The 20,969-nt window shown below is 37.6% G+C and overlaps 1 protein-coding gene across 12 annotated transcripts in view; it reads right to left on the reverse strand.

Moving 5' to 3' along the window:
* The window catches only part of ARB2A (ARB2 cotranscriptional regulator A), a 472,110-nt gene that overhangs the window by 315,838 nt on the left and 135,303 nt on the right, over positions 1-20,969 (reverse strand). For all 12 annotated transcript variants that reach the window (XM_008261940.4, XM_051853996.2, XM_051853992.2 and 9 more), the window contains 2 exons: positions 16,416-16,481; positions 10,181-10,372 (listed from right to left, as the gene is read on the reverse strand). In XM_008261940.4, coding sequence (XP_008260162.1) covers positions 10,181-10,372; positions 16,416-16,481 — 258 coding nt within the window. The remainder of the gene's footprint in view (positions 1-10,180; positions 10,373-16,415; positions 16,482-20,969) is intronic.

A 20,969-nucleotide genomic window follows, 5' to 3' on the forward strand; every position in this document is an offset into this window, starting at 1 on the left:
AAATGAATAAATCTTTAAAAAAAAAAAATATGCTACCAGAAAGTTTACTATACCAGTTACTAAAAAGAAAAAAATTCCTGTTCTAGAGAACCATTTATAATGACACCTGTGCATTCGTGGGAAAAAATACTGATAGTGCAATCATCAGCATTACAAAGGAATCTATCAAAAACGTGGGGGGAAAATTTAAAATGGAATAAGAAAAATGAATCAACAAATTAACAGAAAATTACAACATAGCTTATAAAGGAAACAGATGATTTACAAACTAAAAGCTTCTAACTCAACTTTGAAAGTATTGAATTCATATCAGAATTAAGTAAGTTATGTATTGTTTACTTTAATCTCATTACAATTAGTATAATTTCTAAGAGACAATCCTAAAATATTCTAGTGTGATGAATACTACCACATGAACTCTACAAAACATTTGGTTATGGAGAAATTTAAGGTCCAAATTATAGAGGGACTATTTGTCACTGAAACAGGCGCATAAAAAACATGTACTTACAATGCTATATTGGATTTAGGGGAGAGGTGTCAACAAGATGGCTGAGGAGAGTTACCTTCCACATTTCCTTCTCCATCAAAGAAACAAAACAAAAACAAAAAGCTATTTCAATGATGTGTTAGAAAGAGTGTCAGTGCCAGGGGGAAATGACAGAGACACTGATGTCCAAGGAAGTACATGGCAGCCTTAGAAGGAAGGGAAGTGGGCACAAAGAATCTATCATCCCATTGCTCAAGAGCAACCCTAACCCTGAATCAAGAACTTAGGGAGGGAGAGGTTGAGCAGGAGGCTCCAGGATTCTCTACTCACAGCACAGATACCTGATGTACTTAACACTGGAAAGCCTGCTGCCCTGCAGGCCTAGAGGCCAGTTGGAAGATTGTCCAGCTTACCACTCTACTACGTTATCCTGCAGCAAGAGCCCAGTCTATGCTGTGAACTCCTGCATCCAAGTACCAGCTACAGGATGCCATCTTGAGACCTTCTCACTCTGGGTCCTGTGAAGTCACTAGGCAGTTGCCCATGGCAGCCTGACCATCCCAGGCCTGAGAATGAGGCAGTGTTTCTATCTACCCTCCAATGGCAACAGGAAGCATTTGGGAGGCCTACCCTCAGAAGGGCTTTTATTTTATAGGTCCTCAGGCAAGCTGATTAATCTGTCCACCATCCTGCTACCCTGGAAGCAGCTGGGTGCTCCACCAAACCAACTCTTAGTCCCAGGAAGCAGCCAGGTAGCCCTATCCACCATCCTGCTACCAGAAGCAGTCAAGGGCCCTGCTCAGTCATCTATCCAACCCTAGCCCTGTATGGCAGAAGGCCGTCAAACAAACCTGTCTGGCACACAGAGGCACTGAGAAGTAGGTCATCTAGTCCACTCATTCACACCCATGGAAAGCAGTCAAGTAGCTTTTCTCAACAGGCTCAGCCCACTGAGACCCATGAGAAACAGTTGGGCATCCCAACAATCATCCTAAAGACCCAAGAAGCAGAATAGCCTGAGCTCAGAAGCTCAGTCCCCTGAGGCCCTGAAAAGCAGACAAGAGGTTCCACTCACCCACTCCTGGCCATGGAAGCAGCTAGGCAGACTGCCCGGAGTAGGCTAATCCCAGAGGCCCCATAAAATCATCCATGCATCCCCAGACACTGACAAGTACCCGCTGTGGAACACTGGAAACTGATGGATAGACAATACTGGCATGGAATTACAGCAAAAGTCTGAACTTAAGAGCCTCCAGAGTGGGATAATGGCAAAAACAAGGTAACTCACTAACAGAAGTCAGAAAGACTCAGAAATTGGGGTTTTATTACCTTTGAGAATAGAGGAACTCCTTGGAGCTAGCAACAGTCACTGGGTTTAAGTTTACCTTTACTTCATTCTCCCCCATCTCCAAAAGAAACAAAACAAACAAACAAACAAACAAAAAAAACACAGAAAACTAGATCATAATTATGTATCCTATGCAGCAATCAGCAGACTGAGTTAAAAAAGAGCTCCAATTCCAAAATATGTCAGAACTTTAAAAATTCTACATAAAGCTTAAATAAAAGGCAATTTCACAGGAAATAGAAGAAATATTAGCTAAAAATAAGAGAAAAAAGATAACACAAGTATGTTCAATCCAGTAACTCAAAAGCACATGGTGAGGCCAGCATTGCAGCACAGCAGGGTTAAGACGCAGCCTGTGACGCCAGCATACCGTATGAGCAACATTCAAACTCCTGCCTGCTACACTTCTGATCCAGCCGCCTGCTAATAAGACCGAACGCAGTGAAAAATGTCCAAGTACTTGGACCTCCGCCACCAAAGATGGAGTTCCTGGCCAGGCTTTGGCCCGGCCCAACCCTGGCTGTTATAGCCATTTGGGGAGCGAACCAGTAGGTAGGTAACATCTCTCAATCTTTCCTTGCGTCTCTGTAACTCTGCCTTTCAAATAAATTAATAGATAAATCTTAAAAATAAAACACACACACACACACATACACATACACACACATACACGGCAAGAGTTAAAGAAAATGAGAAAATTAAATTACAACTCACCAAAAAGTTTCTCACAGAATTAAGGATCACTGTATGGAATAAATTTAAAGGGCCATCAAATGCCAAAGAAATCATAAAAGATCCACACCAAAGCATAGAAGACTTCTTAAAAGCAAAATAATTCATTTCTAACATGAGGGAGTAGAGAAACAGCTTCAATAGAGAGGGACAAAAGAATCTGAGACCAGAATTATACTAGGCTTTTCAATGAAAACACTGGGAGCCAGAAGAAAATGAAATAAAACCCTCAAATTTCAGAATAAAAATTATTTTCAACCTAGAATTCTATCCTTATTAAATTATTAAAATAAAATGAACAAGTAGACTAAAGGCATTTTTGAGAAATGCAAGGCTTGTATTTACTCTTTTATAGCTCCAATCAAATGAAGGCATGCACTAAGAAAGCCCAGGCTGTTATATCTGAAAAGCAGGAACCAAAACAAAAAAGGGAATCCAAGGGGTTGAAGATGAGAGACAGGCAAACAGGCTTCAAAAAGGACCTCTCAGATCACTTTAAGTAACAGTCTGATCTCAGAATCAGCCCTTAAGGGCTTCCCAGTCTGGCTGAAAAGCCTGTGAGAGTATTTCAAAAAGGAAAACCAAGACACTGGCAAAAAATGACCTACATGAAGGATCTCTGTGAGTTAGACTCCAGCAGAAAGAAGTGCCCATCAAAGAAGGATGTACTTTTCTCTAACGGGATGAGAGAACTTCCACTTTGCTTATGGCCTTGTCTAAATACTGATGGAGTTTGTGGATTCAAAAGGCTTCCATAGGCAGCTCATGTTAAGCGCCTCAGGTGGTCATACATAAGAGTGTTAATTGTTACATTAACAACAGGAGTCACTGTGCATCAATTCCCCAGGCAGGACCTCTGGCCTCAATGGGTTGTATTATGAGAGTTAACTGTAAAACTAGTTCTCAAATAGTTATTTTGTGTGTGTGAGTGCGTGTGCAAATTGTTGAAATCTTTATTTAGTATAGAGTTGGTCTTCTGTGTACACAGTTAATTGAAAATGAATCTTAATAGAGAATGGGACTGGTAAGGGGAGAGGGAGGAGAAGGAAGGATGGGAGTGCGTGTGGGATGATGGGAAGAATAACTATATTCCTAAAGTTTGCACTTATAAAATTTGTATTCCTAAAAAATTAATTAATTAAAAAAAAAGTAAATGACCTGTCAGGATCGAAGCAGTTTACAGGGTTCCAAAAGAGTTTTGCAAGGCAGAAGATTAAACTGAGCTTTTGTGCTAAATTTGTTCACATAAAAAATTAACAAGAGGCCAGTGGAAATCTGAATCACCTACTACTACCAAAAAAAATTATAAAAATTAAAAGCCAGAAAAATTAGTAATTCCACAAGTATGTTACACCAAAGTAATCAAAGTATCTGCTTAGCTTAGTCATTTTAATATTATAAAAGTAATTATATTACAAAAGCTTGATGATTTAATTCAAAAATTTTGAAGATAGGCAAGAGATTCTAATTTACCATAAAAGAAAGTAACTAAAAACTCAACATGCAACACTATAACTCAAAAACATGGCTACAGAGAATATGGATGACAACACCAAAAAGTATTGGAAGTGACTGCATTTAAGCAACAGGAATAATAAACAAGGAAGGATTAAGAGGGGTAATGCTCATTTTGATATTATGCTTTTTTCTATTACCAGACTTTTAAGATTGTATATATGATCTGGGGTCTTAATATATTTGAATGTAGATTTTTTTCCATTGTCTTACTGAAGATAAAGCACACTTCTTCCACAATATAATTCATGCCTTTAATCTGAAAAACATACCACTAAAACTGCAGATGTTCTTTCTCCCATGTTTTTCTATTGCTTACCTGGAATCTTTGTTCAAATAATATTACATCTTACTATATTCTTCATGAAATTTTTTTTTTTTGACAGGCAGAGTGGACAGCAAGAGAGAGAGAGAGAGACAGAGAGAAAGGTCTTCCTTTTTTCCGTTGGTTCACCCCACAATGACCGCCGCAGCTGGTGCACTGTGGCCAGGGCACTGCACCGATCCGAAGCCAGGAGCCAGGTGCTTCTCCTGGTCTCCCATGCGGGTGCAGGGCCCAAGCACTTGGGCCATCCTCCACTGCACTCCCGGGCCACAGCAGAGAGCTGGACTGGAAGAGGAGCAACCGGGACAGAATCCGGTGCCCCGACCGGGACTGGAACCCAGAGTGCAGGTGCCGCAGGCGGAGGATTAGCCTATTGAGCCACGGCGCTGGCCTCTTCATGAATTTTAATCCACGTTAAATTCTGCACACAGCATTTCTTAACTCTAGATTTCAATCTGCTAATTTTCTCTTCAACTATTTCTGATCATGCCTAGCCTGACTTCTCTTCGTGATGAATCATTTCTTCATATAATGGAGTTTCTGACTGGGAATTCACTTTCAGTAGAGCCTGACTCTAGGTTGTGGAGTATTATCATATGGCTGATTCACCTTTGTCTCAGAAGTTTCATCAGCTCAAAATTCCTTTCTATATATACAATTTATATTGCTTGAGATTTTTCACAGCATGTAAGCTATCTAAATTCAAACTGTAAATCCAAAGCCATTTGTAGGTTAGGGTTTTAGGCTTCTGTTTTCCAAAGGAGACTGTTTATTAATGCCACTTGGCACCTCCAACAAACAAAACAAAACAAAACAAAACAAAATAAAAACCCTCTTCACATCTGAGCCAGTGAGCTGATATTTTTTTTTCTCTACTGGCAACTTTTTAATAAATGGATGGCAATTTCCAGGGTCCCAACTATATTCAAAGGTCTTAGCTTTAGCTCTGGCCTCTGAAGTTCAAAGCCTGTGATGAAGCTCCTGTATGGCCTGGGCTTGTGTCTGATCAGCTGTATCCCATGGGATTGCTGCACACACCCGGGGTTGCCACTGTACTGCTGTAGTTTTAAGTTTTCATGTATTCAGGAATTTAGGGCTTCCTTATCTTTTTTTTTTTTTTTTTTAAGATTTATTTTATTTATTTGAAAGCCACAGCTATAGAGAAGGGCACACACACACATATCGAGAGAGAGAGGGAGAGAGTGAGAGAATCTTCTTCCATCCACTGGTTGTCCATGTGGAAGCCAGAAGCCTGGAACTGCATTTCATCTCCCACATGAGTGGCAGGGTGCATCAGCAGGAGCTGGATTAGAAGGAGAGCAGCTGGGCCTCAAAGTAGCACTCACATGGGATGCTGGCATCAGAGGAGGCAGCTTATCCCACCAGCCCACAATGCTATCCACTTTATATATATTTTGAAAAGCAACTAGGTATTTAATAATGTGTTGCTATGCTTTACCCATTATTTTTATGTGAGTATAGTGGGAGGGTGAAGTGCATGCTAATTAGCTCAGTCCAATATGTTATAGAACCCAAATTAAAAATCACATTGATAATACATAGAGAGAGAAAAGATTTCTCTGAATAATCCCACGAAGAATTAGGAAAAACATGTTGGTAACCAGACATCTCATGAAATTATTAAAATTAATATATTTTAGGTGATGTTGGGTACAAATGACATTTAGATAGAATTTGGAAAGTATCCTAAATAGGACATACTTTTCCTTTTCACAGGTTCTGTTACAAACACTTTCTAGAATTTCTTAATCCTTGTTTTAATAAATATGGCTGCCATTAAGTTCTACCTAGTCCATGATACCTAGAGTCTGAAAAATATACTCAGTCCTCTGTATCTGTGTGTTATACATTAATAGATTCAACCAGCTGTGAGGAGGAAATATTTTTTAAAAATATTGTACCTGGAGCCAGCTCCGTGGCGTAGTAGGTTAATTATCCGCCTGTGACGCAGGCATCCCATTTGGGCACCGATTCTTGTCCTGGCTGTCCCTCTTCCGATCCAGCTCTCTACTATGGCCTGGGAAAGCAGTGGAGGATGGCCCAGGTCCTTGGGACCCTGCACCCACATGGGAGATCGGGAGGAAGCACCTGGCTCCTGGCTTCAGATCGGCGGAGCTCCGGCCGTGGCGGCCATCTGAGGAGTGAACCAACAGAGGGAGGACCTTTCTCTCTGTCTCTACCTCTCACTGTCTATAACTCCACCTCTCTCTCAAATAAATAAAATCTTTTAAAAAAATATTGTACCTGTACTGAACATGTACAAATTTCTTCCTTGTCATTATTCCCTAAAGAATACAGTATAACAATTATTTACATAGCATTCACACTCCATTAGGCATTATAAGTAATACAGAGATGATTTAAAGTATGCAGGTAGATGTGTGTATATTATAGGCAAATAATATGCAATTTTTTATAATGGTCTTGAGAATCCACAGACTTTATTATGGGAGGCCCTGGAACCAATCCACCATAGATATATGCTGACTGTATAAATAAGCCCTCAACCAATCCGAAGAGGATTGTCTACCCCAGAGGTTCTAGTGTGGTGCCCAGATTACTGGCATAAACAAGATTGAGGCTAATACTAGCAGTGTGAACTCTCAGACCCCAGACAGACACTCATTCGCAGGGCCCTAATGTCCAAATACATAATCCTGAGAGTGAATGTGTCTTTAAATTTTGCACCCTAATCCTAGCCCTGCAATTTAGTATTCAGATGACTTGAATTTAAGTGTCACCTACTTCCACAGTGCCTTTTATGGAGGCCAAGGAAATGCCCAGGAAGGTACAGATGAGGAAAAACCAAAGAAGAAACAAATATGATTACCTCCCAAACTGCACAGTCAGATGCTGAACATTTAGTACTGGCTATATGATACGCTGTTTCTTACTCCAACTAATACTCATACTTCAATATGCAATGAAGACAGTTAAATGTTAACAGTATTATGACAACCTCAGGAGTAGTTGTGGGAATTATCAGACATACATCATTCTTCTAACATAAAAGCTTACTATGTTTGATAACAAAGTTCTGAACTATTTAAAATGCAAGCATTGGGATATCTATGAGTTTCAAACTGTTGTCTTTGGAGCCCCTAAGGGTCAAGGAAAGAAACCTCATGGGTTATTGTGGGGTGGTTGCAATCCTACCCTCCGTGGCAACCACAGTGGCTCACCAGATTTAAACATAATAATTTTCACAAAACTCCACTTGGAGACAGTTTCTACCACTGGGGGAAAAAGACTTAAAGACTTAATCTTACAGTGTTACAAATCCAGTTTTAGACTTCCAATATTTTACTACAAATCTGATAAAATACACAAAATTACTTCTTTATTTGAAAGGCGAAGGGAGGGAAGGAAGGAGGGAGGGAGGGAGAGAGAGAGAGAGACAGAAATCTAGCTTCCATCTATCTGCTGGTTCAATTCCCAAATGCTTGCAATAGCTGGGCCTGGGCCTGGATGAAGTCAAGAGCAAGAACTCCATCCAGGTCTCCCATGTGGGTGGCAGGGACTCACATACTTGAGCCATCAACAGCTGCCTCCCAGGAGCATTAGGAGGGAGCTGCATAGGAAGAACAGCCATAACTTGAACTGTGCTCTGATACAGGACGCAGGCATCACAAGAGAGAAGTTAACTCACTGCACCACAAGGATGGCCACATACAGAAATATTATTAATGCTGAGTAGAGATCATGTCTTCTGGCCTGGAAAATATCAGAATCTGCTTCCACTGTGATCCGAAAATTGGCAGACCATGAAAATCAGAGCAGCGGCTCTCCACCTTTTCTAAACTACGGAAACGCTTCTGTAAATACAATTTTGGGGAAAGTCCAAAAAATAACAAAGGCAGATCTACTGTTAATAAAAAGAAAGAATGGTATACTCCCAAAAGATCTTCCTCCATCTGCACCCCATATCTGTCTTTCTCCAGATCTTCCCCCTCCAGAGAAAACACTAGGACATGTGATGTCAAAGTATCAGAAATCACCTGATTGAGATTTAAAAGAAATAGATGTTTTTATATTCTCACCATGAAGAAAGTTAAAGCTTTGTTGTTTTTTTTTTTAATAAAGAGAATATATAAACTAAAAATTTCAAAGTGCACCACAATCCTTAGAAATCAGCCACTTCTTTTCAAGGAATCATTAAGTTGCCACAATTGAGAAAAGCAGGAAATAGTCAAGGCAATGAAATGTTGCTAACCCCAAACCACTATTTCTACTCATAAGAATATAATGATTTACTATTCTAACGTTAGTGAAAAAATTCCTCCTGCTTTGGATACCAACAGAGAGCTGGTTCAAACAAACAAATTTGGCCTGGGTTCCCATGTACATTCTTCATCTCAAAAACCTTACACAACAACAAAGCATTCTAGAAAAGGAATGGTTTAGGTAGGACAACGTAATTACATAAAATATTTCACCAACTATTATTATGTTGAAAGTATCTGATTTTCTTTACTGAGTTATTTTTCAAATATGATATGAACTCATTTCATATTTAACATTTTTACTAAAATATATAAAGATTTTTCCTAAAATATTTAAACAACCATTTTACTATATGTAAAATACAATATTTTATGAGCATTAAGTTCTGTCTAAACTTTGACTTACATTAGTTACTTCAAGAACACTAAAAGCACAATATAGAAGTTAGCAACCAAACCAAAAATGTCTTTTTCGCATATCTATGAGAACTGAAAAAAATATATAATTAACCTAAGAAATTATTGCAGCATTTAAAGGTTTTAAAATCTACTAATAAAAATATTTGTTAGAAGCTGGGCTGAACCTTGATATTATCATTCCAGAGTTTATGGAAGAGAGAAGTGATCTTTGTAATCATCAGTGTGTCAAAGAATTTCTTCTCCATTTTAATTACAAAAATATAATAATATAGCTCTTATAAGTGAATCCAATAAAGCATACATAGACACATACACTACTTCTAAATATTTTATCCTCTTATATTAATTTGCTATACAAGATTGTACATTAACCTCTTCCTGAAGAAAAGCCTCACACGTAAAAGAAACTCATACCTGCAAAACTTAATTGTTCATTACAGAATTTAAGAATGTGACATTAAAACAAAAGTAGCTAAACATTAAGACTTAACAAGGATAGGTCAGAAAAAAACAATTTCACTATTACAGGAAAGAAAACGTTTAAAAAATTTTCTAAAAAGTTTGAATTCAAGTAAGAACAGTGTTTTCAATAAACATTACAATGTACCATTTTGTAGGTCTATGTCTTGTTCTTAAAGCATTTTGAGGTCTCTACAAATATTTTAAAGAAATTACACACACACACCAAACCCATGTTGGTTCAACTTTTCCTTTAAAAAAGACATTAGTTTAAAATAGTAGATCGTTAGTGTCCCACCTCATTAAATTAGGTAAGCAAAGTCTTAAGTAGTCACCATAGCTGTGTTGGCAACACATTAAATGTTGCTGAGTATCTGATAGTTTAAATGCTATTCTGTGTAATTAAAACTACAAAAAAATCAGAACTGAAAACAATCATTTCAAGCACATCATCAAAATCTGTGTATGCTCATGATACCACTTTGTTCTTCCTTTAACTACAAAATAATGAAGAACGACTTTTCACTCAAGTAAATCAATAATAACTTGAGAATAAGATCATGCTTAGAATATACGTTTTGAAGTGATACGAAGAAATAATTTGTAAGAATAATAAAATGCCAAAAGATAAAGGAAATTGCACTTACATCCATAGCTCTTTTAATAAAAGGTATCTGCGTGCCACTGTCCAGATCTTCATTTATAATAAGTCGTCTAGCCCACTGACCCGCCCTGACAACACCACTCCCATGAATTAAAACCATCAATTTCTGTGGATTTGTCAAAGCATCTTCGCTCATGAAGATGAAACTCTTTGGTTCATTCTCAGTAGCATCTACCTGTAATTGAAAAATAATAATAATACTAATAAATCACTGTTTTCTGATCAGGCATATGCATACATGAGTGGTCATTACAGAAGTACAGAAGTAAAAATAACAACATATGCATTAGAGATTAACAATCACACAATAGGTGGATGAGCAAGATGTGACATTCACTTAAACATTAGAAAAAGAATATTGGAAATATTATTGTATATTTAATATTATATTATCATTTTAAATAACAATTCTGAATGCTTCCTATGGACCAGGTATTGTTGTTTTAAAAGCATTATCCCTTTTAATCATAATTTCATTAAAGTAGAGCCATTATAACATACATGTATAGGTGAAGATATTGAGATTTAGGAAGTTTAAATAGGTTGCCCCAAACCACACTTATTAAATTTATAATTCTATAACATAATTATAATTATATAAGAATATTGCATATATAACAGAAAAAAGGCCCCAAGTGAAAGATACACCTGCTGGAAAATCATATTATTAACCACAAATACCGTCAAACTTTTAAAAATTCAAATATATTTTGTTTTATGCAAATAGACTTTCAGCTTTCATTCAGATTGTGAACACAGGATTAAATAACAATTATTTTATGAAGCAGGATTATTTATGTTCTCCAATAACCTTTTTTGGATGAAAAAGTATTTAATGTATTTTGATTATTCTTAATAGTTACATTTGTAACTAGATGATATATGATTTTGACTTAAAAGATGTGGGAAGAGGTAACTTCCCTATGTCATGGCACACACTTAGTGGTATCCCACATTGGCAGGAGCAGTAACCAAAAATGGAAGCCTTTGTACAGTAAGGTCAGAGTGAGAAGCTGAAGAGTTCTGATGGCTAGTAACACACAGCCCCAGACCAGAGCAGGTCAGTCCACATGCTATGTAATATAACAGCTCTTTACTTTTTCCACAGTGTAAGTTCATACAACTGTAGAGCAAAAAAATACCAATGCCAAAAAATGCTCAGGATTCTCAATGTTTCCCATTAATATACATGGAAATAAAAAAAGAAAACGAATTTCTCTACTTCCAAAACAGACTGGCCTCAGGTACAGGTGCTTAGCCATTTGTGTGAACTGTACACACAGCCATTGTTTAGTGAGAACAGAATGGCCATGGGGCTTGGAAAAACACCTCTCCAAGAATTCCCTCATCCCTTTCCCTGTTTCATTTTCCTCCACAGCATATACCACAATCCAACATATTATAAGCTTTACTTTGTGTATTTGTTTGTGAATATGTTTATTCACATTCACTCTCCACAACAGAATATACTCAAGAAGGCACAAAGTTCTCTGTTTTGTATTCAGCTACATTTCCAGTGTCTAGAACAGAGCCTGCCACACTGTAGGTACTCAGGGGGAATAAATAAACTTTTGGAATAAGGAAATCTATCAAGCATCACCAGTGACATCCTGTAGACAAAAGACTTTTAACCAAATAAGTCATCCTCTTAAATGTTTGTAACACTCACCTAGTTCACAAACCATATGTTAAAGATTAAATTAATTTGAGGAGGCTGCACAAAGAATTAAAATGACATAACTGTAACTTTATTATTAGCAACTAAAAATGCAGGAAGAGAAGCAGGAAGTGTAAAACAATCACCTCAGTTTCACCTTAGTTGTTATGTCCAGGGAAACCAAATTATGATGATGACAGTGAATGTGAAGTCACACAGAAGAGAAGTGATGACAGACAGGAAAACTTAACTGAGAAGAAAAATTCCCTTTTATCTAGGACCATTATATAAAAACAGGCAAATCACACAGTTAAAATAGCTAAAAAATGGAAAATGGTGATAACAACAAAGGGAAAAAATTAAAAGGCAAAGCTGTCAGCGTACAATAAAAAAGAGGCTACAGAGGTTCTAGCCATTCAATTACCAGAGTACATCTAAACACGCACAAACAAAAGGGCCTCTTAATGTCAGTGAGTCCTTAATGGGGCCTAAAGTGGCCATGGAAATGGACATCTATTTATCTTAATGAAAAAACCTGTAGCTATACACTTTCCAGCGGGTTCTGATCACTACCCTTTATTATTGACTCTTTTTTTCTGTTTGACTAAGTCTTTTGTTATCAGAGTTGAGTCAGTTATTTAAACAATGGGATATTGTCATTTTGAACTCCAGATAATCACTTTAAAACTGAAAGAGTACTTATTTTCAGAAAACAAAATGTAGTTCGTATATACAATAATGCTGCTCAAGAATTTTTAGAGGGTAACTAATTAAGATAGCTATAAATAAATGAATAAATGTTTTACTTCAATATTCAGAAAAACGGACTTCGAAAACATGAGAATTCGTAATTCTCAACAAAAAAAACAATAAAGAAGAACAATAAAATCATGCTAATAATTAAGTGGTAAGAGCAACATCTGAGTTGGTTATTAGGTGATATTCACCTCAATTTAACCCAAAATTCTGACTCTACATATGGTAACCATAACTTACTCTGTATAAAGGTGTACTAATTTGATGCAGTAAAATACCTGCAGGAATAAAATAAATTTTCATTAAACTAATTGTTTGGAAATGTCTGTTCCAAGGCTACTTGTCTTCAAACAGTGGTAATTCAGTAAGCTAAACTTTCACTAAGGAATACACACAAAGGTCATTCCAGCACACCACTTAACTTTATTGACAAATCAACTTCAAACACCATTAGGTCACTGAGACTGCACCAAACAATTTCTAGGAGTTAACAATTCATTTTGAGATACTAATGAACTTCACTAATTGTGCTGCTTCATTTAAACATGTTGTGTGTAATAAACTGAACTAAAAATTGGAATTAAGATATTAGGTGAATTTATGTATCCAATATTCTACAGAAGTACAGATACAATAATTGAGAATACTCTGTGCCTATTTATGTGAGGTGTGAAGTAAATATGACAGGATCATGATCTTTACCAGCAAGTCATGGGTTTCCACAAAGTGCTGTCAATTAAATAAAAAATAAATCTTATTTTTATAATACTAAAACCAGTTCATCATCAGGAAAAGAAGGTTTGGTAATATTCTTTTAGTAAAAAGAACTCTTCTCAAAAACAAAACAAAACAAAACCACTAGCTCTGAGATTTAAGAAAAATCAGGAGAAAAATAAAAGCTACTGAAGCAAAAATTCACGACTATACTCATTGCATGGTGACTGATGTGAGTTTAAGGATTATATGGAACTTCAACTTCTAGAGTTACAGGATTCTATATATATATATTTGACAGGCAGAGTGGACAGTGAGAGAGAGAGACAGAGAGAAAGGTCTTCCTTTGCCGTTGGTTCACCCCACAGTGGCTGCTGCAGCAGGCGCACCGCGCTGATACAAAGGCAGGAGCCAGGTGCCTCTCCTGGTCTCCCATGCGGGTGCAGGGCCCAAGTACTTGGGCCATCCTCCACTGCACTCCTTGGCCACAGCAGAGAGCCGGCCTGGAAGAGGGGCAACCGGGACAGAATCCAGCGCCCTGACCGGGACTAGGACCTGGTGTGCCGGCGCCGCAGGCAAAGGATTAGCCTATTGAGCCGTGGCACTGGCCAGGATTCAATATATTTTTTATACGTAATGATTGTTTATATTTGTGGAGCACAATATGAAGACTCTATTAACTGTGTTGTATCAATGAATCAGCCTTCGGTTTTTAAAATATCACTCTTCAGAAACTGCAAAAGAAAACAAAATTAACATGAAAGGAACCTCAACAAAGTGACAAAATTCTACTCCGAGTTTCCAGAAGACCACAGTCAATACACAGTTTTAGTAGAGTAAAGCACAAGGTCTAAAACACCCAAATTAAAACAGAAGTATAGGCTGGCACCACGGCTCACTTGGCTAATCCTCTGCCTGCGGCACCGGCACCCCTCGTTCTAGTCCCAGTGGGGGCGCCGGATTCTGTCCTGGTTGCTCCTCTTCCAGCCCAGCTCTCTGCTGTGGCCTGAGAAGGCAGTGGAGGATGGCCCAAGTGCTTGGGTCCCGCACCCACATGGGAGACCAGGAAGAAGCACCTGGCTCCTGGCTTTGGAATGGCACAGAGTGCTGGCCATAGCAGCCATTTTGGGGGTGAACCAACAGAAGGAAGACCTTTCTCTCTCTCTCTCTCTCCTCTCTCTCTCTCTCTCTCACTAACTCTGCCTGTCAAAAAACAAACAAAAAACAGAAGTATAAATCACAAAAAAGACTGCTTATTCACTATCAAAAAGCTATTAAAATATTGGCTTTAGTTTATTTCTGAATGAAGGACAGTTTCCAAATAAACCAAACGGTGAACCAGCTATTATAGAGAATGATGTTTCATTCACTAATAGGTCACAAGGATTTAGAACAGTGTCTAGCACCTACAAGATTCTTAAAGAAATATTTATTGAAAGAATGAATGAAGACTAACAATGACACCATAGCACTTGAGGTTACCTATAAAAAGTTAAATATAAATAAGATTTCTTGGGGTGGGCATTTGAATAGTAATTAGGTCACAGCTTGCAACATCTCTATCCCATATCAGTGCCTGGTTCCAGTCCTGGCTTCTCTGCTTCTGATACAGCTTTCTGCCAATGCACAGTCTGGGAGACATCAGATGATGCCTTCAGTTACTTGGGTCCTTGCTACCCACAATGGTAGACCCAGGTGGAGTTCCTGGCTCTTAGTTTTGGCCTGGCCTATCCTGGCTATCGTGGTTATTCCGGCAGTGAGGCAGTGGATACAAGACCTCCTTCTGTCTGCCTCTCTATCTCTCTCTCTCTCTAGAGCCTTACAGATCAACATATTTTAAATTAAAAAAAAAGTGTTTTTTAAAAAACCTGAGCTATAGAATCAACTGTGGAGATGGATTAAGAAATCCTCAAACTGTCCAATTAAAAATACTGTATCGGGGCCGGCGCTGTGGCGCAGCATGTTGATGCCCTGGCCTGAAGTGCTGGTGTCCCATATGGGTGCCGATTCGAATCCTGCCTGTTCCACTTCTGATCCAGCTCTTTGCTATGGCCTGGGAAAGAAGTAGAAGATGGCCCAAGTCTTTGGACCCCTGCACCTGCATGGAAGACCTGGAAGAAGCTCCTGGCTCCTGGTTTTGGATTGGCGCAACTCCAACTGTTGCAGCCAACTGGGGAGTGAACCAACGAATGGAAGACCTCTCTTTCTCTCTCTCTGCCTCTCCTCTCTCTGTGTAACTCTTTCAAATAAATAAATAAATCTTCAAAAAAATGCAGTATCATTCCCTGAGGAATTTGTAAATCTCATGCAAAATTTTACGCAAACAAAATTTTTGATATGCAAAGTTTTGTGCACTAAATGAGTCATTTTTATCAAGTATTTCAGATTCTTATATATCATAAAATCTATGGGTCGTTATGGATACCAACATCTAATCTAGTCCATCTATCATTTCACATATAAAATTACTATGTCTTCACTTGAAAGCTTAATATTTTGTTTAAATGAAAAACAAAAAGGATTTTTGTTCTTTTGAGAATTTGAGTCTAAGAACAAATCTCAAACTTTTTCACTCTGAAATGGAAAAATATGAAAAAAAAATCTCAAAAAACTGTTCTGCCAGGAGTAGTGTTAAAACAGAAAGGACCAAGAATGAATTTGGGAATGTGCAGAGGTAACATATTATGTGTAGAAATAAACCATGTTTTTAAAAATCAACAAATATTTATAGTGTCTAATCCAACAAAATATGCATGGATTTATTCAAATAAATAAAATACCCAATGGAATGAGAATGGAGAGGAAAGGATAATCCTTTTCATCATGACACCAGTTTCTAAAAGACTGGAACTTACTATTTCTTCTCAATTCACTGAAGAGTATTACTTGATAAGAACTATTGTGCACAGTGGGATGAGGTATACTGACAGGAATTTAAAGTTATCTTTATCAATATCAACACATTAGGACCTTTACATTTACACTTATCACAATTAATCTAAAACAAAACTCTATTTTCTGAATTGAAAATTATTTTATTCAAGGAACGCAATGTATTATAGAATTAACATTATTTTAAAATTGGACTTACTGGAATAGAGATTTTTTTCAAATTACAATCCTTTTCCAGGAGCTCATATACATACTTCGTGATGATCTAAGGAGCAAAGAAATAACATTCAGATTAATGTCTTAATTAAGATATAATGTCATATATTATCAAAATTGATATAAGTTTTGGTAAATTTTTGGAAGTTATTCATGTGAGTGAATATCTCTTCAGATTGGGATATTATAACACTACGTTAAAAGACTCCTTATTGATTCAGTACCTGTAACAGTTTATTTCCCCATGCTGTATGAATAATTATGTACCTTATACTAAGGATTAAGAACAACTAACCTAAACTCACAAAAAAAAAATATAAAGGGCTTTCTTTTTCAAGGGAGTCCAAGATATTTCAAACAGAAAAGAAAATATTATTGTTTGTGGGGGACAAAAACAATGTCCCACTCCGCAAAGCTGGAACCTAATTCCTACGAATGTGTTATGCTACATGGTAAAAGTACCTGCACATATGGTTAGGTTAAGGACCTTAAGAAGACCAGATTATCCTGTTTTATCCAGGTAAATGCATTATAATCATAAAAATCTTGAAGTTAGAAGATTACAAAAGAACAATGCCAGAGGGAAGTGAAGTGAGATGGACTCCACAGCTTGTCGTTGGCTTTGATGGGGGAGAAAAGACAACACAAGGCAACAAATGTGGGATCCTCTGGAAAGTGAGAGAACTTTTAATTTACATCCAGTAAGAAAATGAGACACCTCAGTCCTGCAGCTGCAAGGAAGTGAGCTCTGCCAACAAAGCAAAGAGGCAGTGAACAGATTCTCCCCCAGAGCTTAAAACAGCCAGGCCATACCTTGATTTCAGTTCAGTGAGGCTTATACTGAACTTCTGATCTAAGGAACTGGGAGATAATAAACTTGTACTGCTTTACGCCATCACACTTAGGTAATTTACTAGAGCGGCAATAGAAAACCAATAGGCTATTCCTATTAAGGAAGGCCAAGAGTGAGAAAAGGGATGTTTGCAATAAAAGCAAATAGGCACTAGATGGTTTGAATGGTCATTTTAAGAAGCTTATCTCCTCCCCAAAACGCCTTTACTTATCTGTGCAAAATACCTCAGAGAATAATTTTAGCAGCAACATAATTAAAAGTCAAATTTTATGAAATAAAATCAGAAGATGATTTTTTTTGGAAAATTGAGATGTCAATTGCTTTATTGCTATATTCCACAATCTAAAATAGGTTCTTTATCCTGCTTTCTTTACGAAGTCCAAAATTCTTCTATGTATACGTATTCATTTAATTTTAGAAACAGTATATTACATGTATGCTTGAAAAGCTTTACTTGGCTGGTATGATAATTTAAAAGTTATGATGCTACACTGGAATTAGGTAATAATCATTAATCAAATAGTATTCTTACATCTCAATGTACTAGTTACAATGCTTTTACTATAAAGTAATGACACTGTAGACTTGAAAGAGTAAACTAAAAATATGTAGGTTTAGACTAACTATGTGTATAAAGTTATACAATGGTCTGCCATTTTAACAGAAATAGCTTAAGTAAATGAGATTAGGTAAAATGAGTAGCTTAACATTTCTGAAAATTTCCTATGAAATCATAAAATATCCTTACATTTACCTTACATTTAAGACAACAACAAGCCAATCAAAGTTAATTCAAAATCAAATGAATTCTATCACTATGTAAAATACTTCAGGAACAATTTGAAAATTTAAAAATTAAACTACTGTAGCAGTGCAAACTTCATAGCAATATAACTGTAATATTACAGTTAATTCTCAGTTTTCATACTACAGGATAATGCAAAAGAATTCTAAAATTGGTTATATTTGGTTTTGAAATATTTTACAGGCCGAATATATACTCTGGATTTGCAGTACATCAAATTAAATAACAAAACCACATATCAAGTAAGAGTTAAAGAAACACTAACTTTCTTGTCTATTTTGCCTTGCTCTCAAATTCCTGACTGTAGAAGAAAAGCCACAATAAACTAAAATGGCCATTTCTTAGGTAGTTCTCTCTGCAGATCATAAGTCAGTTTATTTCGGGCAACTCTCCCTGCCCCACCCCAATCCTGCAAGGTAGGGCAGAGTGACCCACTCCCCATGTTCCCCTCAACATGCCTGAATGTTATTATACCACACACTAGCTTGACTGTCACTTGACTAGTCTTCGAACACAATGATTTGGGTATCCCACTTTTATCCCTCTTTATACTCACAGGGTACTATCTGGCATGTTGAGTATGCTTTAAAATGGTACAAGAACTCTTCTCACTGTCCCTAAGTGTTTCTTATTTTAAAAAATCTTTTCTAATTTCTGAATCAAGGCTTAGGAAAAAAGTGTTAAGGATTCATTCATTGCCTTCCAGACTGCATAAGATTGCAATCTGCATTTAGACAAATTAAAAAATGAAAAGATAATTTTGAAAAGCAGATTCGAAAATGTATTTATATTCAAATATCATGTGTTCAAATAGTCACTGGAAATGATGTCCATAGATGAAAAGAAAAGGCTTACGAGGCTAACTATGTTTTAAAATTTTATCTTCATCTAGTAAGAAACACAGGAACTTCCAGTTTCTAGTTGGAAAAGTTCAAACACATCAACAAGGTTCCTGTTAAATACCAAGGGATTGCAACTAAAATTATAAGACTCATGTCATATGTAAGGTCTCTAGGAAAATCCAATGATGATAGGAAACAAAAAACAAGGACACTAAATGAAATTTTAGCCTCTGACACCCAGCTACAGCAAACAACACTATCTAATTCTTAACTACATAAACATAAAACTTCACATTAAAGACCAATCCACCTGACTTGTCTTACCTATTACATCATGTAAGGCTTTCAATAATCAATCAATAGTATGCCAAAAGGCAAAATGAACCACAACAACGACAATAACAAAAAACCCTCCACAGTCTGAAGAGAAAAAATAACCATCAAAACCAGACTAAGATATGGCAGAAACATCGGAATTCTCATACTGCAAATCTAAAACAACTATGATTGATAGGGTAAGGACTTTATTGGAAAAGTGGACAACATACAAGAACAGATGGTAATGTAAGCAGAAACACCCCTTAGTAATGATCAAAAGGAAATACTAGATCAAAATCATCATAAGAGAAATGAAGAATGCCTTTGATGGGCTCATGAGATTGGATACAGCCAAAAAAAAAAAAAAAATCAGCAACTTGAAGGAACGTCAATTGAAACTTAGAAACCTTAAAGGGAAAAAGAAAAAAGAATGAAAAGATGGAACTGAGTATTTGGTTAGGAATGGGTTTGGGTTCTGGTCCCAGCTGCTCCTCTTCTGATCCAGCTCTCTGCTATGGCCTGGGAAAGCAGTAGAAGATGACCCAACTCCTTGGGCCCCTGCACCCACATGGGAGACCAGGAGGAAGCTCCTGGCTTCTGGCTCCTGGCTTCGGATCAGCTCAGCTCTGGCTGTTGAAGTCATTTGGGGAGTGAATCAGCGAATGGAAGATTCTCTCTCTCTATCTCTCTCTCTATCTCTCTCTCTCTTGCAGTGTAACTCTGTCTTTCAAATAAATAAAAATAAATCTTTAAAAAAAAGAAATTATTCAAGATTACTATTGAAGGGCTGGGAGAAGTTAACACTAAGAAGCCTCACAAAAGGTACTTCGGACTCTTTTGAGACTGGATAAAGAAATATAACTGACAAATGCCTAAACAGCTTAGAGGAGATGTAAATATTTTAAATAGAAACTTAATATTGGCTGACGCCGCGGCTCCATAGGCTAATCCTCCACCCAGTGGCACCGGCACACCGGGTTCTAGTCCCGGTCAGGGCGCCGGATTCTTTCCGGGTTGCCCCTCTTCCAGACCAGCTCTCTGCTGTGGCCTGGGAAGGCAGTGGAGGATGGCCCAAGTGCTTGGGCCCTGCACCCCATGGGAGACCAGGAGAAGCACCTGGCTCCTGCCTTTGGATCAGCGTGGTGCGCCAGGCGCAGCGCGCCAGCTGTGCGGCCATTGGAGGGTGAACCAACGGCAAAAGGAAGACCTCTCTCTCTCTCTCTCACTGTCCACTCTGCCTGTCCAAAAAAAAAAAAAAAAAAAAAAGAAACTTAATATTTATAATTTGATAGCCCAACTTTCTCTTTTTCTTACTCTGAAGAAACTGTCTCAATAGCGCCAGAAGGATTCATAACGATGACAATATTTTTTACAAATTATTACTATGTGAAATAAAAATTTGTAAATTAGGTCCAACAGGAAAGCAAGGACCTCAGCTGGAGGCACAAAATACCAATATCCACATATCATCAGACATATCTGTTGGTAGAGATAACATATAAAATTTTTTTTTTTTTGACAGGCAGAGTGGACAGTGAGAGAGAGAGAGAGAGAGAGAGAAAGGTCTTCCTTTATCGTTGGTTCACCCTCCATTGGCCGCTGCAGCCAGCACGCTGTGGCCGGCACACGGCACTGATCCAAAGGCAGGGAGCCAGGTGCTTTTTCCTGGTCTCCCCTGCGGGTGCAGGGCCCAAGTACTTGGGCCATCCTCCACTGCAC

This window comes from Oryctolagus cuniculus, chromosome 14 (genome assembly GCF_964237555.1).
Source record: "Oryctolagus cuniculus chromosome 14, mOryCun1.1, whole genome shotgun sequence".
Classification (NCBI taxonomy): Eukaryota; Metazoa; Chordata; class Mammalia; order Lagomorpha; family Leporidae; genus Oryctolagus; species Oryctolagus cuniculus.